The following is a 23747-nucleotide window of genomic DNA, read 5'->3' on the forward strand; positions in this document are numbered from 1 at the left end:
AGAAGGCAACTTCTATGAACTAAATCGTACAATGGTACGCTACGCAGAGAAGTAAAAAAAGAGAACCTAACATACGATATAGAAAAATATCTTAAATGCAGCACATGACAAAACTAACAAGGTGCAGTCATTTAGTGGCATGCGTCATGCACGTATAGCAGGGGAACGGGGAAGGACATATTTCTGTCCGTCTGTAGACACACAAGCCGCTGGAGCATACAAGGATGCCAAGAGTGGCTCCCTGTCTGGGGGAAGGTAATAGGAACTGGGCAGTTGTGGAAAAGAGTGGAAGAAAGATGTCACAGAATAGCTTTTTACCTTTACTGAGTTTTGAACTACATGAATGAATATATTGTTTATTGAAAACATGAGTTTAAAATGAAAAAAAGTACAAACTCTAATCACAGGCACAGGATGTCACTCTATCCAGTGTAGTCTTAGCACATGACAAGCAAACTACCACGGTTGCCAAGGTAACGGTTGTAACAACGTATTACTTTATTAATCTTACACTTGTCTATTACTGTAAAACATCTAGAACAGAGACAAGTAGGAAAGGTGGGTGGTGGGTGCTCAGTCTGGCTCTAACTAGCAAAGTGGGAAAGGGTACTGTCATCAGTCATGGAATAGGGGAGCTACTTGCTTTCTACATTCTCACAGTTTAATACATGAACGATGCGTGCTTTTTAAAAAAAAGACAAAGGGCCTTTGTTACTTACAAAAGTAATGTAAATTACAAGTAACTCTAAGTAACTTTAATTGTATGATTATAAAAAAAGCTGTCTGCTATGGTGAGGCAGCTACACGGAGCAGGAACACGAGGGTGTCTGGGAAACGAATGGAATCACAAAACTCTAGAAATTTACTTTATTAATGGGTGAGAAACAAAGCACAAGAACAATGTCTATAAAGAACAAATCAATTAAAGGTGACGTGCATTTCTACAAAACAAGTTTCTCCCCAGACTTTAAGTTTCTGGGCATACAGAGGGTACTTGGGTACTTGCCTGGGAGTTCAAATGTCCGAGGGAAATGGGGGGTGACTAAAAGTTTGCTGTGACTGATCTCATTTATTACATCCTGCTTCTTTCCCAAAGAAAACACAAAGACAGTGGGGAGGGAAAGGATAAGTATTAAAGGAATTCAGTAAGCAAATGTGCATCACCGAGTTTTCTTTTGTTCCTTGAACGATCGAAGCTGGGAAGGCAAGGCCAACAGCGACCACAACTGTAGTCACCCTTGAGGAGAGGACAAATAGTCAAGTGTAGACATTCTGATTAGCCACAGAAGAAGGGAAAGGGACACGAGGTCTTAGGGCAGGAGAGCTAAATGTCAATGATCTGAAGGGTAGCTGAGGAAGGAGGAGCTGGAAGGACAAAGAGACCGATTCTCCGCAGGAAAATAGGGTGATTGACCGGCACACACCAAAGGGGGCCTTAGCGGAACTGCAGAGGACTGATCCTTAAACCAATGACGTCTTTGCCGATCTCTGTCACCTGTGGAAAAGGAAACAGAGGGAAAAAATTAGGGATTTGTGTGGGCAAAAAGCCCAGAAAGCTTACTCCCTCCACTGTTCAGGGCATACGGCAGGATTCGTCGTTAACATCTGTTATTGATCAGTGGACAGCAGTGGGAGAAGCTCCAGCTTTCGTCAGTATCACTGCCTCAAGGAGCTGCAGGCAAATGCAGGAGGGAATGCTTCTTTCCCTTTCCTCTTCCCTCAAAGTCCTGGATGCATTTCTAGAAGACAGTACTTACTGTAGTGACCTTGCAGATTTGACCCTTGAACTCCGGGGAATAGCAGGCCCCGCTGAGCGGACACTTCTCCACTGGCTTTCCACGGTAGATGGGCCGATAGGACGCAGCACAGATGTCGAAAGGGTTGTGCATGTCGTAGTTGAGCTGGTAGGCATCTGTGGGGTTCTTCTCACAGGCAGACAGAATTTTGCGGGTCTGAGGGAGGGAAGGAATATTTTATTTAAGAGGACTGAACGTTGCAAACCAGAACTCAAATGATCTCAGCACCATGACTGAGGAGTCTGATTCAAGATGCAACCGTCCTGAGTGAACACAGTGTCCTCCACACAGGACACGAGCGGAGGGTCACAATCTCCGCTCCTGCTCTGTCAGGACTTCCCCTTCTCAATACCACAGTGGTTCCACGGACCAAGACCTGTATTCCTCCACCAAGTCCGGGAATTATCAGGGTCAGGACTCAAGGGAGTAAGACCGGCTTCGACTGCCCGAGAGGAATGCTTCTAGAGAACACAAGTAGCGGCACGTGTATGTCGGGTTAGCGGCAGCACTAACAGCTGGAAGGGCTTAGGCACAGAAGACAGGAGGTATTCTAGGGAGCAGGTCGCTCTCACACCTGCACCGCGGCCGAATGAGTTCGAAGTTCACTTTCCAGGGGCAGAAGGAGACACGCCCGCCCGCCGCTACGGGAGGAGGCCAGCATTCCTCAGCGCTCTGCTCCAGAGGCCAGGACCTGGGTCTTCCACTTCCTCCACGTAAGAGACCCGATTCCTTCACGCGTACAGGGGTTCCCATCTACCTGCTGAGCCACCTCCGGCTTGGGCCCGAGTTCCAAGAGGCGCCGAGCAAAGGTGGCAGCTGTCTTAAAGTTCTTGAGCTTGAAGAAGAGGTTGAGGGCGGTGCGCAGCACCAGGATCATGTGCACCGGCTGCAGGTTCGCGTGGGTGAAGTAGGCTGCCATCTGGCGGACAGAAGGAGGGACACATGCCAGGCTGAGGCCGCACAGCTTTGCAGATCAACAGATCATTTCCGGGCTGCTGCGCGTGCATTCAACACCACCAAGCAAACAAACACGGGACTGACTACACGGCAGAGGGAGCCTTGTGCCCCCTGGGTGTGGAGGCCTGATGCAATGAAGAGGGGCAGAAAAATACACTCTCTCCTCACAGAAGTGGGCCCAAATCTCTCTTACTCCCCAGGCCGAAATCTGGGTTATGAAGTCAAGAATTCAGATCTACCGGACGGGAGAGGGGAGGACACCTCTGTACGGCACAGAGGCCCAGAGACCATACCTCGCAGATGCGCTTCTGCTGCTCCAGAGTCTCTTTGGGCAGCTTCTTCCTCTCTATCTCCATGGACAGACCCACGATGTACTCACGGCAGATGGTGATGAGCTGCTGGGCCTGCAGAGGGGGCGAAGCAAGGTCACGGTGCAGAGGCAAGGCTGTGGGCGAGCCCAGGACTGGAATAAGCGGCTGTGCCTCCTACCTCCGCGATCTCCTGTTTGTTGTCCACCACGAGAAGAGGCACGCTGAGCAGAATGGAGCGGAACTTCTCCACGGCCTCCTCAAACTTGCCCGCTGTGGTGAGCTGGTAGCAGAGCTGCAGCCGCTGGATGAGGTCATTCAGCTTGAGGCCTACGGCCGGCACGCCGTTCTTCAGCCCTGCATCCTTCCTGCGAGCGTGCAGAAGCAGGAAGAAGACAGGATAACCGGGGCTCACCGGGGAGACAGGAGGGGGAGCCGCACACAGGTGTGTAAAGCAAGCCTCACGGAGTGTCAAGCCGAAGTTCTCTTCCTACTAGGAAACCTCAGCTCTGGGACAGGGTTAACCATCCCCCAGGCGACCGTCTGAAATACCTGCCCGAAGCTGGAAGAGACAGAAGTCAGGAGCAAGGGGCCTTACCAGTTGCGATTAGGATAGCCATACATGGAGGGCAGGCAGGGCAGGGCCTGGTAGGTGGTACGGCCGCGGGCAAAGGTCTGTAGGAACAGCTGCTTGTAAGGGCCAAACTGGGTGACCCCCACTTGGTCGTGAAGAAGCTGGAATACAGGAGGGAAGCAACACAAAAACTGACCACTGAGAAATGAGCTGACCCTGGGTAAGGTGCTCCTTAACTGCTCCGCACTTGTTTCCTCATCTGTAAATTGCACTTTGTTACAGGACCCGCCGCATTCAGCAACCCTATAAAGCATTTAGGACAGCGCCTGACACACCGTCGACAGAGGAAAGGCTTCTGGCTGCTGCAGCTGTAGTTACTGTTACCGCCAGCATAATGCATGGTTCAGTGTCAAACACACACCTGTTCGTGAAGGGGTGCTGACTTCACTGATGCGAGCCCCAAAACGGACTACACATGGGGGAAGGTGGCTGGTGGGATCTGCCTAAAGACATTACTGAGCCAAATGGAAAGCAAGAGGAAGGCTTTATGAGGCAAGTTTCCTTAGGCCAGATGAGGGTTTCCACGATAAAGACACATCTCTGCCCTTGTGGGCAGGTTAACTGCCGTTTGGTAAAGAGGAGTCAGCCACCTCCCTGAGGACCCTGAGCGAGGTCCCCAAGAGCCCACAAGAAGAGCCAATGCTACTCTAACACTTACCCGCATGGCTGTTTCAAAAGAGCCGGCCAGGATGTGATCGACTGGAAGCTGAGAGTTATTGCACCAGATCTACCAAGAAACAGAAAACCCAAGCTAAATGACACTCCGCACTTTCTCCTCCCGAACTCTGCATCTGCAGCAGGAGCACAGGCTTCCCACGGTAATCCAGCACAGCCAGCTCGGAACCAGTCACGCCCACACGGCTGTGCTTCCCTGCGTACCTGAGTCGGGCTGGTTCCCTTGGTGGGGGGCACAAAGAACCCGTCCTCAGCGCCCCCCGCTGCTCCAGGGGGTATATCCTAGGAGGAAAACAGGTCAGTCATTTTGTAAGCCCTTCAAGCACTTGCCCTGATAAGTCTGAACACTGCCCTTTACTTTGTTCCCGGATTCCACTGGGGAGGGCGGGGGACGGCTGGGGGAGGAGACCTTCAAAACAGGAGCTGCTCCACCAGTAATGAAACCCAAAACCTCCAATTCAGACAACAAAACCTGCTGCCTCTTCATAAGCTGCTGTTAGCACAACCTGATTATCTCCTTCTTTCTTTCAAATGGAGACAGGTATCAGATCAGGAGGGTCCAGACCCCCTGCCTTCTGGGAACCTCAGGACAGGTCGGGGGCGGTAAGGATGGCAGCTGGCACAGGGAGAAGCAGAGTGAGACTTCTAAGGGTGAGAACCCCACGCACCAGCTCAGGAGGGAGCTCCAGGTCCTCTTCGACATCCCAGCCGCCTCCTTCTTCCTGTCCCTTGCCAAGACCATCGTCCCCCAGACCTTCTGCAGCCTCCACAAATCCGTCTGTAAGGAAAATCCAGGCTCAAAGTGGATTTGCAGAGTGACACAATCTTAGCCCAAAGAAAGCATAATGCTAGGATCTTTGTGGGTCCCACGGTCTGGAACCCTGCAGGGCCGCCCCACAACCCAGCCCCCACCCAGGCCACCATCCTGCCAGGACAGTCCGTGACGTGTGCTCTTACCTTCGTCCAGCTGCAGCTCCGCATCCTCTCCCCAGCCCTCGGTGCCAACGGTGTCGATGTCAATGTCGGCAGCCAACGCGCCCCCCTTGCCTGCACAGAGAGAAGCAACAAAAGGAGCTCGGTGTAGCTGGCAAGTCTGAGATCTGGCCCTTTCTGCACGCAAGCTGCAGCCTTGCAAAAGCACGTGCCAAGGCTCTGTCCACTTAAAGTTCTTGTTTATTATTTACTTTTATAGTACATGTGCTATGCTAACTTGCAGTAGGTTTCAAAGAGAGAGGGAATGAAAGAGAGATAGAAAGGCCTTCCTGCTACTAAAACCTGCCTCTTAAACCATTTTTTAAAAAGATTTTATCTATTTATTTGAAAGAGAGAGAGAGACGTGTGTGAGCTCGAACAAGTAAGGGGGAGGGACAGAGGGAGGGAGAGAAGCAGACTCCCCCTTGAGCAGGGACCCCAATGTGGGGCTCGATCCCGAGACTCCAGCAGCATAATCTGAGCCAAAGGCAGACACTCAACGGACTGAGCCACCCAGGCGCCCCTCTTAAACCATTGTTTACTTAGCGACTCTGAAGCGTTTCCTGCTGAGAGCTCTGCTAAGGTACCACCACCACGGTGTGTACAGGGCATGGGGACAAAGGGTGGGAGCGAGATGGAGGGACGAGCAGGCTGGGACCACGATGCTCAGGGGTGTAGGTAAGCTCCCAGCCAAGAACAACAAGCCAGGAGACACAGCCAAGAAAGCCGGAGCAGGGCACACGTCTGCATGCACCCACGTCCCAGAGTCTGCGGTCGCAGCCCTGGTGCCGTAAGACCGTACGTCAGGAACCACGAAATACTGAGCGGGACTGCGCATGTACACATACGGAAAAGCTTAAGGACACGTGCCCAAATGTTCGGAGCGGTTGCCGGAGGCCCGGACTATGACACAACTTTCTTTTCTCCCCCTACTTTCCAAATTCTCATCACCTCACAATGCTTTTCTTTAATTTTTGAAAGCATGTACCAGAGCTGCGACCGGCGTCTCCATGCTCCACGACGCTCACGCAGAAGAAAGGACGAGACGCTGAGGGGGCTCTGTGGGACCACTCCTCACAAAGCAAACAACAACAACAGAACCACTACGGGGGGGCGGGCACACTTACCCTTGCTGGCAATGGAGCCTTCAAAGAAGCCTTTGGACACGGTCAGCAACGGCCAGTTGGTGTCCAACGGCATGATGGGCGCAGGGGGCTGGAGCAGCTTGGCATTGGGGTCAATGTCCGGGATCTGGGGGTGGAAGGAGGCGGAAAGCGAACAGCTGTCAGAGTCACGCAGGGAAGGTTACGGACCTCCTCTGACCTCTGCTTCCCTGTCTCTCCTGGTAACCAGGTGGGAGAGGAACGTCTCTAGATTTACACTGTCCCCAGGTTGCAGAGTCCATCCTGTAACCAGACACTCAGGTAAGCAAAGACTCACAGTCTCCTTCTCGGGGTCAAATGTCTCCTTCAGGCTCTCAGCCTCTTCATCTAAGCCATGAGTAGCAGCTGTGAGGTAGGCCAGTGACTCTGTAAGGAAACAGACACCGTGGCAGACAGCCTCACCGTGGGAGACAGCCTCCCAGACGTCCCCCAGCGTCCCCTGCCTCCCGAGATTCAAGGCTGTGCAAAATCCGCCCCCACACCCGCACCTGCCGTGCCGAAGGGACTTGGTGATGCACTTCTAATGAACGAGACATGGCAGAAGTGATGGGCTGTCACTTCTGAGATTAGGATGCAAAGACCGTGACCTCCACTTGGAGGCCATCACCGGCTCTGAGGGAACCCAGCTGCCACGCTGTGAGGTGCCCTGAAGAGACACCCACACAAAACGGACACTGCCCGGCCAGCAGCCGACAAGGCCCCGAGGACCGCCGGCAGCCCTGCAGAGTGTGGGAGGAGAGCCTCCCCCACTCACGCCTTGAGACAGCTGCAGTCTTGGCCGACACCCTGACCGCAGACTCCTGAGAGACACTGAGCCAGAGGCATTCGGCTAAGCCGTGCTGCAAACCGAGGTAAGCAGCGTTTGTTGTTTTAAAAGACTCAGCTTCGGGATAATTTGCTACACAGCAGTAAGCAACTAATACAGCTGCTTATCCGTAAGTTCTCTCATCGGTGCTGACAAGAATCCTGGAATCTTCCCGGACTCCTCTCCTCACGTCACACAATAAGTCCCGATTCCACCTTCACAACACACGGCACGTCTGACCCCGTTACTGTTTAGCTCCTCCGCCCAAACCACGTCTTGCACCTTTCTTGTTTCCTAGTGTACCTCAAATGCTAGTACTGCGCTTGGTACACCGTGGGCCCTCAGGAAATGCCCCTGAGGGGCGCCTGGGTGACTCAGTGGGTTAAGCCTCTGCCTTCGGCTCAGGTCATGGTCTCAGGGTCCTGGGATCGAGCCCCGCATCGGGCTCTCTGCTCGGCGGGGAGCCTGCTTCCCCCTCTCTCTGCCTGCTTGTGATCTCTGTCTGTCCAATAAATAAAATCTTAAAAAAAAAAAATACCCTTGAATATATAAACAAATAAATCAATAAGTAAACGAGTGAAACCTGCTGGCTTGAAGTGAAAGACTAAAACTCTAATGGCATCCGACCAAGCGTATTTCCTAGGCTCTCTGCTTCAGGACGCGCTACGACCGCCCGGCTCCCCCATGACATGACTCCCCCACTCTTCCTCGGAGTGCTCGCCAGACCGAACACTCTGGCTGTACCTCCACCGGGCTGTGGAGAACGTCTTCTGAGCATGACGGGAGCATGCTGTCTCCTCTGGAGAAACGCACGACAAAGGGAAATACCTCACCCTTACGCATGGGTAATTCGCCACCCAGAGAAAACACCGTCCAAGCCCCAAGAGAGCCGGGGAGTCCCGCACGCTCACTTACTCTGCCCGCAGTTCTTCAGGATCCGGACCCGCTCGGACACGTCGCCCAGGTAGAGGGCATTCTGATAATGGCCACTCATGTCCTTTCGGATCTCCGCTGCAGAAAGTCGGTAAGAGACACCGAGTTAGGTCTTTTCTTGTAAGTTCTCGCTCTCCTCTGTTTGCTCTCCTTTCCCCGCCAAGGACCACTCTTCCCATCCTTGGTTTCCGGGAACTCACCAATCTTCATCATCTTGCGAAGCTTCTCTAGGTTGCCAGTGATAAGGTACAAGAAAGAAAGTCTGTCGAAGTTTTTGGTGCGCTGATAACACATTTCCACAATCTGGTGGTTCCCTTGTAGCAAGGCCACTTCTCCCAGCTTCTCCCAGCAGTTCTTGTCATCCAGCGCTTTGGCTGCTTCCAGAGCAATCTAAAGGGCCCCCCGGGTCAGAGTTAACAGGTTGGCAGACGCTGTGACTCAAAACCGGGGCCTTCAAAGTATCCGCCTCCACAGAAATCTCCCACAGACTCTACCCTTGCAATCGCCGCTAGCTTTCAGTCTAGTTCTACTGAAAATCCTACCACCGAACAGAGTGCCTGTCGTTCCATGGAAAGAATCACATCACGTTCTCCTCCTCCTCAGAAATGCACTTTTACAACAAAATCGTCTCCAACCATTTGCTGACTCTGTACGGCCAATTCTTATTTAGCTACCTTTCCTGCTACTTGCTAAGTCTGAAGATCTTCAGGGGCTTTAGGAAAGACAGAAGAAATAATAAAAGAAGGAAGTTCGGAACTAGAAAGTCAATTCACCTAAGCCCGCTCCCCATTTAAAAATAATGCCTGTACTCTGTAGGTCCCAGTATTTTTTAAGATTTGATTTGATTTTTAAGTAGGCTCCACACCCAGTGAAGGGGCTTGAACCCACAACCCTGAGATCCAGACCTGAGCTGAGATCAAGTGTCAGAGGCCGACTGAGCCGACAGGGCCCCTCTAGGTCCCAACATTTCACAAGTGCTTCTTCATCTAAGCAGCCAATCAGCAAGTAAAAAGTGAAGTAAATAATGAGACTTTTCAGATTCCATGTGCTGTTGCTCCAATTCTAGAAGTTAATGAATCCAGAATGACCGAGAGTGGCAAGAGTAACAACGCTACGGCAGAAGCAGAGACAGGAAGTAGCAGAGATGGGCAAACAGCAAGAGGAAGACAGCTCTATCTAACAGCCAGAAAAATCTCCAATTCCATCAGACTCGCTGAAGCAAGCCCAGGATGACGTCCTCGCAATGCGACCTTAACCCTCTCACCTTCTCTGCAATGACACGGGGCTCATGACTGCGTCTCCCTCACCTCAATGTTTCCACACTCAAGTGCCAGACTAAAGCGAGTCTTCTCGTCCTTGACGAAATGCAGGGCCACTTCTGGGTAGCCCTTCTTCTGGAGGTAAGCGATGATGGACTGGCCGACTAGCTTGGCGTTCCTCACCATGTGCAGCACCTAGACATTCGGGGTGGGGGAGGGCAGGACGGAGCGGTCACTCGGAGGGAAAAACGAGTGCTGGCCCACCCACATCCCTAGTGTGCATTCTCGTTTCATACCTCGTCGTATTTTCTGTTGATCAAAGCCAGTTTGAACTTGAACTCCGTGGGATCAATGGTGAGCACCCGCGGACGACACTCCCGGTCCAGGCAATACACGTTGTTGCCCTTCACCCGCGTGACATAGATGGGTAAATCCAGAGTTCGGATGATGCCGTAGTCCCTGCAAACGGAGGAGCAGGAGGCACCACTTTCAGCCAGTGAGGGGGGGAACCTGGCCTGTGAGGACCTGGAACAGGCTTAGAACACAACTTTCTCTCTTCTCACTGCTCTTTGGCCAAGGGCCGTCTGCACAATGGTACAGATGGGAAACAACTCAAAAGAGAGCAGAACTAAATGCCACACTGCTGCTTCTCCTGTACGACGCAGGAAAACACAGGGCATGTGGTATGATCTTTCCTCATAAGCTACGACTCTGAGAGCCAACTCGTGGCTACGGGAACCAGGTCTGCACGTTAAATCTTAAGTTCTGCTCTACAGGCACTGGGCCAGTTAAACCCTTCCCTGCAGCTACAGGTAAAAGGAGAAGGGCGGGGGATGCGAAGTTCTGACACACACAGAGATGACAAAAAGCAAACAATAGTTTGAACTGAATGAAAACTAAAACTTTAGGAAACTTATGGGCACAGCTGACACAATACTTGACTGACCATCCAGGACGCTCAGTGCACACACCGGATGAGAAGCAGCACTGAAAACTAATGAGTCCTATGTACATGAATTAGGAAATTAATCAATCTAAAAAACAAAAATATAGTAAAAATTAATAAGCACCCAACTCAAACATTTTGTCCTTTTAAAAGTTAAATCAAAGAACATACTTAGGAAAAAAATGAAGTCAATCATAAAATTAAGAAACAGAAAACAAAAATATAACACGGAAGTTCATCAATCAATAAAGGCAGAAGCTAAATAAAACTGAGAAGCCTCTCAGGAGGCTAATGAGGACCAAAAGATCGAACTGCAGTAAGAGGAATGGAAAAGGGGCTATTACACTAGTTCCCGCAGGATGGGGACAGGCATAAATTTTTATAAATGATCAAATGCCAAGAAAAGTAAAATTTACCAAACTGACTAAAAAGAAACAGAAAATCCCTATAGTCCCCTAACTGTTACACAAGATAAACTGAATCATAAAAAAAAAAATCCTTCTCTAAAAGCAAGCCCTAGGTCTGGAAGACTTCACTGGCAAATTCTACCCAACATTTCAGGAAGAATTAAACCTAATCTTATTACGGATTCATTGAGAGAACAGAGGAAGGTGTATTACTTTCCTCAACACCAAAACCTGACAAGGACAGAAAGAAAAAGAAAGTCACGGGCCACTCTCACTTACACATGAATGCAAAAATCCTGAGCAAAATACGAGCAAACTGAAACTAGCAATATCAGAAACGGGTAAAACATCATGACCAAGTTAGATCTGTAACAGGAATATAATGTTGGTCTAACATTTTTTTTTTATATGACAGAGAGAGAGGGAGAAAGAGACAGACTGACCCTGCACGTACACATGCACACAAGCAGAGGAAGTGGGAGAGGGAGAAGCAGGTTCCCAATTGAGCAGGCAGCTCAATGCGGTCCTGGCAATCCCAGGACTCTAGGATCATGACCCGAGCCAAGGGCAGATGCTCAACCCACTAAGCCACTCAAGTGCCTGCTGAAACCAATTTAATTCACCAGTCAATAAAAAGAGAAAATCCTACGATTACCTCATTATATGCAGAAAAAGTATCTAATAAAATTTAATATTCATCTGAGATACAGCAAGGAAATTCCTTAATAAATAAAAGCGATCTGTAAAGAAGTCTACGACAAGCTTCCATAATGCCAATACACTGAAAGCTTGATCTTTTTCTTAAAGATTTTATTTATTCACTTACTTGAGAGCGAGAAGGAGAGAGAGTGAGTGCAAGCAGGGGAGGGCCAGATGGAATCTTAAGCAGAATGGCAGGCAGACTCCACACTGAGTGCGGAGCCCGATGTGGGCTCAATCTCACAAACCCAAGGTCACGACCCAAGCTGAAACCACGAGTCAGATGCTTAACCAACTGAGACACCCAGGCACCCCAAAGCTTGCTCTTTAAATCGGAACAAGACAAAAAGTTTGCTATCACCTGTTTATTCAACACTATGCTGGGGACCCTGATCAGTGCAAGAAAAACACATGAAAGTAAAAGTACTGGAAAAGAAACAAACCGTCATTACCCACAGATGCTATGATTGTTTGTGAGGGAGAAAAAAAAAGACAAATGACTAAAAATAATATAAGTCTAGCAAGGACTCTGAGATAAAATCAATTTAAAAACTGTATTTCTAAGTATCATAAAAAATTAGAAAATTCAATTTTTAAATGGAAACTACCCACTTACAAATTGCATTGAAAACTACCAAGGGCCTAAGAATAAGCAAAAGCAAGATCTCTATAAAGAAAATTATAAACTTTACCGAAAGAGGTTTTAGAACATCTAAATAAATGAAGAGTTACTACATCATGTTCACAGATCAGAAAACTGTAAAGATGTCAATTAGGCCCAAAATGACAAACAGATCCAATGCAATCCCACACAAAATGACAACAGTGTTCTGTTTGTTGGTTTTATTTTGAATGGAATTTCACAAGTTTGTTCTTTTTTTTTTGTTTTTGAAGATCTTATTTAATTAAGAAAGAGACAGCACAAGCAGGGGGAGGGGCAGAGGGTGAAGCAGGCTCCCTGCTGAGCAGGGAGCCCCATGCAGGACTCGATCCCAGGACTCCGGGACCATGACCTGAGTCAAAGGCAGATGCTTAACCCTGTGAGCCACCCAGGTGCCCAGATGATTCTTACATACTTTTTTGAGGCAAAAAAAATTTGAAAATTTGCCTTTTCAAAGCAAAAGTAATTAGAAAATAGCCTAATTACTTAAAAAATTAAAGTGGGAAGGATCTGAGGATGCTTTAGCAGATGCGGAAACTCCCAGAGCTGTAATACTTTAAGATGGAATGAGATCAGAGATCAACACACCTATCACAGGAACCAGGTCCTTGCCTTTTTGGAACCGTGACTCATATGTGACAAAGACGACACTGCAGCAGGAGGCGCAGAGACCGGTCTTTCCAGCAAATGACCGTGGCGCCGCCGAGGGCCGTGAGGAAAACCGACAGACTGCGCCCCCTGTGCTCCACACCACACACAGACACCAACCACAGTCCTAGTATGGAAAACAGGACTCCCATTCCTGTAAGAGACTATGAAATGGTGCCTTCATAACCTTGGAGTCGATTGAGATTTCTTAGAGAAGATACCAAACCCAACACCCATACAAGGTTTAAGATTCATAAATTCAACTATGTTAACGTAAGAACATCTGTTCGCTAAAGGGTATCATGAAGAGAACCAGATGAGCTAGAGAAGGGATGAGACATTAAGATTTGCAACACGTAGCCCTGACAAAGGATGACACACAAATACACGAAGAACTCCTGAAGTTAACAAAGATAATTCATTTAAAAAATGGATAAAAGGCCTGGATGGAGCTCACAGAAGAGGAAATCCCAGTGAATGGTCAAAGTTCCTTAATCATTAGGAATCAGAGAGAAGCAAGGTAAAATGACAATGCAATCCACTGCACACCCGCCAGACAGACAGAGATAAGTCTGGCAAAGGCAAGTGCTGGCCAGGATGACCAGCAGGGAAGCTTTTCTACCACACTGGTGGTTGTGCAAATCAGTACAGCCACTCGGGAGAGCAGTTTCACATTACCTAGTAACCGTGAGGACACACAAACTCTAGGATCCAAAAAATCTGGCTCTGGGTAGACACTCTAGAGAAACGTTATGTGCATTTGCACCAGAACACATGTAGGAGAACGTCCAAGAGAACATTGTTCATCACAGTAACCAAATCCTAGAAATCACTCAAATATCCCTCTACAGTAGAACTGGAAAACCGTAGTATAGTCACGTAGCAGCGTATTACACACCAATGAAGATACATAAATTACAGCTACAACATGGAGGCAGCTTAGAAACAAAATACTGAGCAAAATAAGCAAAATATGAAACGATATGTTCAGTATGATTTACATGAAGTTCAAAACCAGGCAAAATTAAAACATACTATTTTAAGACACACACTGGGCGGTAAAATTACAAAGCACAGCTAGGATGGAATGTCTGCAGAAATCAGAATGGTGTGATCTCTGCGTGGGAAGTGAAGGTGGTTGTGACCATGGCCAAGGGCTTCTAGCCATCCAGAACTGCTCTAGCTCCTGACCTGGGTGGCAGGGACACAGATATCCACGATGTGACAACCTGCTCTCCTCTCTCTATGGACTCCGTGCATGTTTCTTGAGTCATGTGTCCCGATCTTGTAAAGGGTTGAAAAAGAATGCTGAGATGTGCCTAGCACGTATGTGCCGGACAAAGATTTCCCACGAAGAAAGTTCGAGGGCTCAGTGACATCCCTTGAGACAGGACAGTGATTTCAAGAGCTACCTTCTCCCATTCTGGGTGTCAGTTAACTCACTTACCCAGTGGTGACGGCATATTTGATGTGGTTGCTTGTGGTATAGATAAAGACCCCACTCTCATCCCAGGCCCCACTCTTGACGCGAATGTTCTCATGAATGTTACACAGAGCCTCCAGTTTGCGGTTACAGATGACAATGGCTGTAAGAGGCAAAGGGCATGAGTGCTCTGCTGGACAGGGGGAGTGCAGCAGACTGGCAGGGGTGGGGAGGGAGGGGCTGGTCTCTACATCAGGGCGGATATAATGAAGACTTACCATGTTTGGCCAGTAGCGCTACGTGGGACATGTCTGCTGACCAGATAACATATTTCACCTTAGAAATCTTTACTGAGGCCAGAGTCCTGGGACAGAGAAAAGTGAACATGAGGGGACCTGACTCCCTCGTCCCAGGTTAAGACCTACATCCTTTTTATCTCCAAATTATCGAAGCCCCAGTTTTTAAAATAACACCAAATAAACACTCTGTATTGTAGCTGAACGACTGAAACATGTTGGCTCACAGCGTACTCTCTCTCCTCCCTCAACTCCCTGCCCCCACTCGCACGTGTTATTAGGGATTCGTGTATGTCTGATCTCACCAGTGGACGGTAAGCTCCTCTCATTACAAGAACTGTGCTACTCATCCCTACGTGCCCACACTTCTAAGTCCCAGAAGCATTCCTCATTCGGGAAAGTGCTCCAAAAACCAGTAAGTAAGCCCCTCCTTGAAATGCTAGTATGGAGAGGATGGAAGTGATCCCAGAGGGAAAAGTGGTGAGAAAGAGTCTTGACGTTCTAGCACAAAAGTGGCCACGCCTGAGGCAAATTCACTGGAGACAAGTTCCCACAACAGAGGTCCACTCTCGCCCACCACAAGCCTGTCTACTTTGGGGCAGCTGACATGTTACCGCTTCTGCTGAACGTCAAAGAGCGTGATGGATTCGGCATCTCGAAGCAGGAGGTTGCCTGTGCCGGCATAGAAGATCTCATCGCAGTTGGGCACCTGTACCTTTTTGGTGATCTCATTCTTCAGATTCTTGATCAGAAGCTGAAAATAATGACCACAGGTGGGGTGATCAGAAATGGGTATTCGTGGACAGTTGACCACGTGCCTCAGGCAAGAGTTCCTTAGCTCCCAGAAATCAAATCTGGGTTATTCCTGTCCAACGCAGCTACCCCTCCAGGCAGCCCGCTCCAAGCCTGACCCTCTTCAGGGGCTATGAAAGCTTTTGTTTTTCTTCCCCAACTGAAACATCCTGAGAAATCCAACTAAAGTGTGAATTACTCCCTCAACCAGAGGAAACTTTTGGGGCTTAAATTTTTGTTACATATTTTCTTGAGCTTTGTCTGTCTTACATTCTACGTACCAGTGGGGGGTGGGGGGAGGATGTAGTCCTCATGCAGTCCACCTATTTCAAATTAGCTGGGTTTTGGCTTCTGTATTGTCAAGGGTGGTATGAGGCTGGTTCTCAAGCTCAGACCCACAGGGGTCATCAACCCAATCAAGTCAACTTTCAGGTTTCTTTGCTTCCCAAGGGGCCTGGGGTATCTATCTGCTCGAGGATCATAATTCCGCAGGCAGTGAGCAGAGAGAAAGCGCCTTTCTGCACACGGTACACAAACCACTGCTGCGGTAACGGCCAAATCAGTTTCTGTTTTAGGCTTCACTCACCGAATGCATCCGGTCTAGGACAGCAAACCGATTTCTAGCAACCCAAACGGCTGTCAGGCCTGAGGATCGTTTCCCTTCTGGAGCTGAGAACAAAAGCAAAGGGCGGGAGCGTGTGGTGGGCCCCTGGCAGGTGACAGAGTCAGGTGCCACCGAGCTGCCAGTCATGCTGGCTGCCATGTTGGCCTTGCCAGTTCAGCTGCTTCCTAACTAATTCAGCTGTAACCTGAGGCTATTGTCAGTGACTTTTCCCCACCAGTCCCCTCCAAACTCCAACCTACACCCCTGCCAAGCCTCTTTTCTGTAGGCCAAGTAGCTGCATTTCAGCCAACACCGTGTACTGGCAGGAGGACCGCCCATCTTGGGAGACAGCACACTCCATCAAACTAACGAGCAGGGCCTAGCTGGCCAAGCAGCATCTAGGACCTCCTGTCTCCGCAGAGCCCCCTCCCCAGGACGCAGCTGTTCTGCTGCTTTTAACATGCAAATGCAGAGCTCAGGGTAGAGCAGGGTGGGGCACGCAGCTCCCAAGGAAATCTGGACAGGCCGAGGAGTTCTGTGCGGAGCAGTAGTTAGCACCAAGCTCTTGCTCCATAAATGTCAATCATTCTTATTACCCTGAAGAAAGTTCTAAATGTTCCTCGGTTCCCCAACATTTCACTGGCTGATTAGAATCCTGAATGGGCTCTCCACTCCCAGCGACACTCCCAGGGTCACAGGCAGAAGGCTGCCCTGAAACACTTTTATCTATTAGCATCAGCAGAAAAGTGGACAGAATGGGCTAGTCAGCCTTGCTCTGCAGTTCTCCGGCACCTGTGGGTGATGAGCAACTCGTATCACAGCCAACACTCCCACTCTCCAGGACCGGGAGCCACGCTCATCAAGCCTTTGCTTTCTCTTCCTCTTCCTCTCTGCTGCCTGTCGCCAGGCTGCACTGTACTGCTTTACTGATTATTCTCTCCCTCGAAAGGAGAAAACAAAAGTGGTAGTAAAACAAAACTAAGGTCAGAGTGCCTGGGTGGCTCAGTCGTTAAGCATCTGCCTTTGGTTCAGGTCATGATCCCAGGGTTCTGGGATCGAGCCCCACATCAGGCTCCCTGCTCGCAGGAAGCCTGCTTCTCCCTCTCCCACTCCCCCTGCCTGTGTTCCCTCTCTCCCTGTGTGTGTCTCTCTCTGTTAAATAAATAAAATCTTTAAAACAAAACAAAACTAAGGTATTTTAAATGCTATTAATTGTAAACAGACTGGGAAAAAGAGCAAGGGGGCGGGTAGAGAGGGACACAGTCATAACATCTGGTCAGAAATGGCTTCGCTGTTTCATTTATAGGAAAGACTGATTTATGGATGCCAAAGACATCCAGGCTTCCTCTCCTCTCGCTAGGACCACACTTGAAAACACAACAGCGATTCGTATTAGCAACACTGACGACACAGCAGCCCCCACAACAAGGCCGGAGCTGGCAAAATGGTTTCTCGCAGCCTGCGGACGGAGTCTGAAGGGTCATGAAAGTGCACTAGTAAGGTGGGGACCCCAGGACAAGCCCTCTGTGGAGCAAGGGGATGAAGCAGAGGGCAGGAGCTTCCGAGAAGGCGGTCCGCGCATTCTAACCGGGAAGACTCAACAGGGGTGGGAGTTATGGAAGAGGCAGACAGGGTCTCAGCTGGATCCTGGGGTCCCTGGTGGGGTGTGGCGCTGGGAGCAGCCTCATCTCTCTGACATGCAAAAGGAAGCCGATCTGCTCTGGATGTGGATGGGAGAGCACAAATCCCAGTCGCAGGATGAGACCCGGCAAGATTGGAACCACGTTCTTAAATAAATGAAACTACTGGGGTGAAAATCCTATCAGCTGACAATAAACTAGGATAACATGCTGTGCCGAAAGAGAAAATGGAGAGTTTCTAATAACCAAATTATAAAATATATATATCTAGCTGGAGTAATAAAATGGAGGAGGGACATGAATATTTCACACCATGGTCGCCTCTGATGCAACTGTCAGCGGCCCCTGCCAACAGCCGTGAGTGATGTGGCCGCAGCCCGGGGATGGGACGTGAAAACCCTGAAGGGGCGGACGGCCGGGGAGAGGAGCACTGTGCGCAAGCCCGACAGACACAGGGAGCACCTACCGTCGGGATTCTGGGAGTCCGCATCCTTGGGGATGGTGTACAGGTCGTAGGTACTGTTCTCTAAATTGCTGGCTCTCTGGAGAGGACGGAGAGTGGTCAAATCGTGAGAGGAACCCAAGGCAGCAGTTTCTTCTGACAGAGAACACCGTGTGTACAAGTCTGAAGCTATCCCCTCCTCACCCTCCAGCCAGAGGGCAAGGGAATGTTTCTACACTAATAATTCTCAGGCTCACTGCCCAAGAACTCAGAATTCACGGCACTTTCTATTTTGTAATCTCCGAAGATGTAGGCAGTATTTGAAATGAAGCAGGGATTGCTCTTTGCTCCAAAAATTAATGAACCAAACCAATAGTCTGGCTGCTCTACCTGCATACACTTATCCCCTTTAACATCTGTTCAAAGGGAAAAAAGGAAAAAAAAAAATCAGAGGAAAGAGAGTAAAGACAACTGTCAGGGAAAAACGTTCTTAGATACTGAACAAGGACTGGATTAGACACTGAAAGTCGTATGGGCAAAGACAGGTTTTCATTCTTTTTAACCTGGCGAAAAGGACACTAATACTAGAATGTCACTTCTTTCCCCCCCAAGTTATAAGGCAAGAAACACGGGGGTTACTGGCTGACCTTGAAAGCAACTCCGCTGACGGGAACCCTCCTTCAAGTCAGCGCCACAATTTTTACCCACATGGAGGAATCAGGGAATCATCTCTCCACACAGGATACAGTGATCTGGGGCATTCATCTCGATGGCCCGTTCCGTTTAGAGATCATCATCCTTATGCAAAAGAAGTTCGCAAACCCTAACGTGTGTGTGATCACTGAGACAGACCTGGTTTGAGCCTGTTTACTACATTAGCTCCCTTAAATGACCATTACATAGCTTCTAAGGAGCCGCCAGAGGTTCCCTAAGGGCATGAGAAAGAGACCTATGGGAAACGGGAAGGTCCTAGGACGACTCCATGGGTTACGTACCGTACACAGTAGGACTGCATTTTCTGCTGGATTGTATGACATGTTGAACACCGGAAACTTGGAACCACTGGAATCAAACAAGGAAAAAAGAGAAAATACGGAAGAGGAATCAGGACGGAAGAACGGAATTACTCCCATGCCTCCTACTTATCTAGTCTGTATGCATATACTCATCACTTTTATAATCAGGAATAAAAATCAATATTGCATCTACTCTCTTCCTTCCTTTAAGGCTTAGGGACATCCCTAAATCAGCTTTGACAAACAGTTTTAAAAAAGACAAACCCTAGTACAAGCCCAGCTATCCGATGGAAGGTAGGGCTAGCACGCACTGTAGAGAGCAGGACAGGGTCTTCTTGGGTACACATTCCTACACATAACTGCAGGACACACCACAGAGGAACATGATGTGCTCTGTCTCTGGCTCATTTCTCCTGTCCCTTGGAGCGTTCACATAAACCCATCTTTTTATTGTAGTAACGCTGGAGGGTGGCTATCAAACCCTCATGCCAGAGTTTGCCACCATGAATGTTTCAGCATGCTGATGCAGCTGGCTTTCCAAGAGGACAGTTCTTTTTGCCAGACATCCCAGAGGTTATCATATCTTCAGAGTTAAGAGCTTCCAGAGCCATATATTCTAGTTTAGAGATGTGTGCATTTTGCTGGAAAGCAAAGGAAAGTTACAGAAATGCCAAACAGAGGCAAAAAGGCCTGTCACCAAGTTGGGCTGCTCTGCCCCAGGAGAGTGTGGCTTGCAGGAGACCTGGCGGACTGTGGCCATTACGGTCTCCTCCACACAGGGTCACTAGCGTTCTCCTTAGGGAGACACCCCACTCTCCTCTTGGCACCTTCCTTGCCCACCATGCTCGAGGGGTTTCAACTGAGTAGGCTCCCCAACAGGGATTCGATCAGTGAGAGGCGCTGAGATCCAAAATGTTGTTGGGAGCAGAGTCTGGTGTGGGCATCACCTCCATGGACAGAGAGGGCCTGGGGAAGAACGGGTCAGACTCACCTCCGCAACTGCATCACGGCTACGTCTTTGGAGCTGTTGAAATCCAACTGACGCAAGAATCGGTCCTTGACATAATGTAGCATATTGCCATGAACGGCATAGGCTGGCCGTTCCCGCTCCAGTTTAAACACAATCATGCCACCGTCATGGCCTGGGGCATAGGGAAAAGACGAAAGAATTAGCTGTAGGCGAGAAAGCAAGCTGGAAGCAGAAGATACACAAGGATAAGGACTGCATGTGCATGCTAAAAGCCAAGATACCTAAATGCATCCTTTGTCTAAATTGTCACAGTTCTTAGAACCTTTATTCAAATAAATTTCTCTGAAACCTTTCCTAATCCTCTGTATCACACCATCACATTTAGACAAACCCTCCTCTGTGATCTCCCAACACTTTGTACAACATTCCATTATACCTAAAATAAACAAATGGAATTCCATCACTAAAAGCCTTGAGCACAGCAAAGGAAATCATCAACAAGATGAAAAGGATGAAAGGGCAACCTATGGAATGGGAGAAAATATTTGTAAATCACATTATCTAATAAGGGGTTAATACCCAAAATATCTGAAGACCACAACCCAATATAAAAAAAGAAAACCACACACAAACAACCCAATTAAAAAATGGGCAGAGGACTTGAACAGACATTTCTAGAAGATACAGCAATGGCCAACAGACACATAAAAAGATGCTCAACACCAGTGATCATCAGGGAAATGCAAATCAAAACCACAATGAGGTATCAGCTCATTCCTGTCTGGGCAGCTAGCACCAGAAAGACAAGAGACAGCCCACGCTGGTGGGGATGTGGAGAAAAGGGAACCCTTGTGCACTGCTGGTGGGAATGTAAATTGGTTGTAACCACCATAAAAAACAGCACGGTGGGGCGCCTGGGTGGCTCAGTGGGTTGAGGCCTCTGCCTTCGGCTCAGGTCATGATCTCGGGGTCCTGGGATCAAGCCCTGCATCGGGCTCTCTGCTCAGCGGGGAGCCTGCTTCCTCCTCTCTCTCTCTCTGCCTGCCTCTCTGCCTAGTTGTGACCTCTCTCTGTGTGTGAAATAAATTAAAAAATCTTTAAAAAAAAAAAAAAAAACCAGCACGGAGACGCCTCAAAAACTTAAAAATACCAATCCCGTATGATGCAGCAACTGCACTAGTGGGTATCTATCTGAAGAAAATGAAACAGCAATTCGAAGAGAGAGACGCACCTCCACGTCCGCTGCAACAGGATCTGTAGTGGCCAAGATCCAGAAGCAACACAGAAGCAACACACACATGCACTGCTGCATGGGGAAACATGAGGTGTTTTACACACACACACACACACACACACACACACACACACACACACACACACACACACACACGCATACTACTAGGCCGTAAAGAAGAATGGAATCGTGCCATTCATAACAACATAAATGGACTTAAGAGGAATTATGCTAAGTGAAATAAGTCAGAGAATGACAAAAACTCTTTAAGATTTCGCTTGTATGTGGAATCCAAAAAACAAAAATGACCACCACCACCACCACAATGGAAACAGACCACGGATACAGAGAACAAACTGGTAGTTCCCAGAGGCTGGAGGCGGTGAAGAGGGATCAAAATACGTAAAGGGAATTAAGAGTATAAATATCCAGTTACAAAATAAGTAAGTCATCGGGATGTATGTATAGTATTAAGGAAAATAGTCAACAACACTGTAACTTTGTGTGGTGACAGACGGTAAGTAGACTCAATCCTGAGGATTATCTTGTCATACATAAAGAACCAGGGGCGCCTGGGTGGCTCAGTGGGTTAAAGCCTCTGCCTTCGGCTCAGGTCATGATCTCAGGGTCCTGGGATCGTGCTCCACATCGGGCTCTCTGCTTGGCGGGGACCCTGCTTCCCTCTCTCTTTCTCTCTGCCTGCTTCTCTGCCTACTTGTGATCTCTGTCTGTCAAATAAATAAAATCTTAAAAAAAAAAAAAAGATACCAAATCACTCCGATGTTCCCCTGAAACTAACAGGACATAGTATGTCCACTACGCTGAACCCCCCAGCACAGAACTTAACACCCTGCACTGTAACTAAGTCCACCGGCTCCCGACACCACCAGCTCCCTGAAGAGAGAAATTACAATCATTTCCATCCTTCCCCCGTACCCAGCATGTAACAAGAACATAAAAGGTTTTGCTGAACGGGGATGCTATTTCAAAAAGCCTTTTCAGTTGTTTTAAAAAATCTTTTGCTTTTTTCCCTACTAGCCTCAACCACCTCTCAGAGAAACCTCTGACCTTTGTCCTCCTGGTCAGCTCTCCACACGTAAACCAGATCATTCACTTCCCTAACGGGCACCTTCCGATGGCTCCCGCCCATTCAGAGTAAAATCTGGACTCTGGGGCACCTGGGTGGCTCCATCGTTAAGCGTCTGCCTTCAGCACGGCTGATCTCAGGGCCCTGGGTTCGAGCCCCGTATTGGGCTCCCTGCTCAGTGGGAAGCCTGCTTCTCCCTCTCCTACTCCCCCTGCTTGTGTTTCCTCTCTTGTTGCCCCTCTCTCTGTCAAATACATAAGTAAAAATCTTTAAAAAAAAATCTGGACTCTAACCCTGGCCTGCAACGCAGAGCACAGCCACACCTGCTTTTCCCTCCCACAACTCAGCCCCTACTCGCTGTGCCCTTCCTGACCTCTGATGGCCCTCACAGGTGCCCAGCAGCCCGCCCAGCAGCCCTCCCAGCACCCTCGGTGCGCGTCATCCCTCCCTGTCCTCCACACCCAACACGAAGCAGCAGTGCCCACGCGTCCCTCCCCACGCCCCCCTCCCCACGCCCCTTCCTTTTGCTTTTCTTCAAAGCATCTTCCACGTGCTGTTTTATATACTTGTTTTACGGTCTCTCCACCCCTCACTACAAATAAGAGTTCCCCAGGGTCAGGGACCCCGCTCTCACAGCAGCACCCAGATGACGGCCTGGCGCAGAGCATGCATCTGCTACGTGGATGACGGAAACTCGGCCTCAAGCCCCTCAGTTCCTCTGACGGACAACCCTGAGTGTCCACCATTAGCTTCCTAACTGATCAAAGGGCAGGGGCTTTCTTGTCAAATGGATCTGGGTGGAGAACCAACCCCGAACCAATAGGTCTCCAGGAAGGTAAGGGGGAGCAAAGGAGAGAAGCTTCAACTGCACAGCTGAGAACCCTAGCTTTCCCCACCACCCTGCCACGCATCAACCGGCGAGAGAGCTGATGGAGATTAACTCCCAGGTCTTAACAGACCTGCAACTTAAACAAGAGAAAAAGAGAAGAAATGGCCCTTACCTGCCGCAAAGAGGTTCAGATTGGGGTGGGCAGCTAGGACCCAGAAACGATCATGGTCCCTACGGAAGGTCTGAACCCCAGTCCTAGGAAAGCAAAGGATACACAAAGGAAAATATTAATTTCCGAGTAATCTTCAGCCTATCACGTACAAGAGCACTGAGCACCGAGTGTAAGCCAGCACACGGATTAAAGATTAAATCAGGGACAGCAAGGTGCACACACTAAGTGAGGGGAGTCTTGTTAAATTCTACCAAGAGAAAGAGGAAACCTTACTGACCTAATATTTTGGTATTTCAACTTCCCCTTATTCATCATGATTTCCTAGTAGATTACCTTCAATTCCATATTTCTTTCTCTAGCTACTAAAGAACATGCTTAA

At 49.0% G+C, this 23747-nt stretch overlaps 1 protein-coding gene across 2 annotated transcripts in view; it reads right to left on the reverse strand.

The window, feature by feature from the left end:
- Nucleotides 1-324: 324 nt before the first annotated feature.
- COPA (COPI coat complex subunit alpha) overlaps nt 325-23747 on the reverse strand; it is a 45457-nt gene continuing 22034 nt past the window's right edge. The window contains exons 10-33 of one of the 2 annotated variants that reach the window (XM_045983314.1): nt 23369-23451; nt 20068-20218; nt 19056-19122; nt 18085-18160; nt 15961-16043; nt 15197-15336; nt 14565-14650; nt 14311-14449; nt 9799-9961; nt 9551-9697; nt 8444-8633; nt 8226-8321; nt 6783-6871; nt 6470-6593; nt 5328-5417; nt 5039-5148; nt 4575-4652; nt 4354-4422; nt 3660-3796; nt 3243-3429; nt 3047-3157; nt 2554-2715; nt 1758-1952; nt 325-1495 (exon numbers count right to left, since the gene is read on the reverse strand). In XM_045983314.1, coding sequence (XP_045839270.1) covers nt 1436-1495; nt 1758-1952; nt 2554-2715; nt 3047-3157; nt 3243-3429; nt 3660-3796; nt 4354-4422; nt 4575-4652; nt 5039-5148; nt 5328-5417; nt 6470-6593; nt 6783-6871; nt 8226-8321; nt 8444-8633; nt 9551-9697; nt 9799-9961; nt 14311-14449; nt 14565-14650; nt 15197-15336; nt 15961-16043; nt 18085-18160; nt 19056-19122; nt 20068-20218; nt 23369-23451 — 2833 coding nt within the window. In that variant the 3' untranslated portion in view covers nt 325-1435. Of the gene's footprint in view, nt 1496-1757; nt 1953-2553; nt 2716-3046; nt 3158-3242; nt 3430-3659; nt 3797-4353; nt 4423-4574; nt 4653-5038; nt 5149-5327; nt 5418-6469; nt 6594-6782; nt 6872-8225; nt 8322-8443; nt 8634-9550; nt 9698-9798; nt 9962-14310; nt 14477-14564; nt 14651-15196; nt 15337-15960; nt 16044-18084; nt 18161-19055; nt 19123-20067; nt 20219-23368; nt 23452-23747 lie in introns of both variants that reach the window. The other variant, XM_045983313.1, reaches the window with a different exon arrangement.

This window comes from Meles meles, chromosome 17, assembly GCF_922984935.1.
Source record: "Meles meles chromosome 17, mMelMel3.1 paternal haplotype, whole genome shotgun sequence".
In the NCBI taxonomy this organism is placed as follows: domain Eukaryota; kingdom Metazoa; phylum Chordata; class Mammalia; order Carnivora; family Mustelidae; genus Meles; species Meles meles.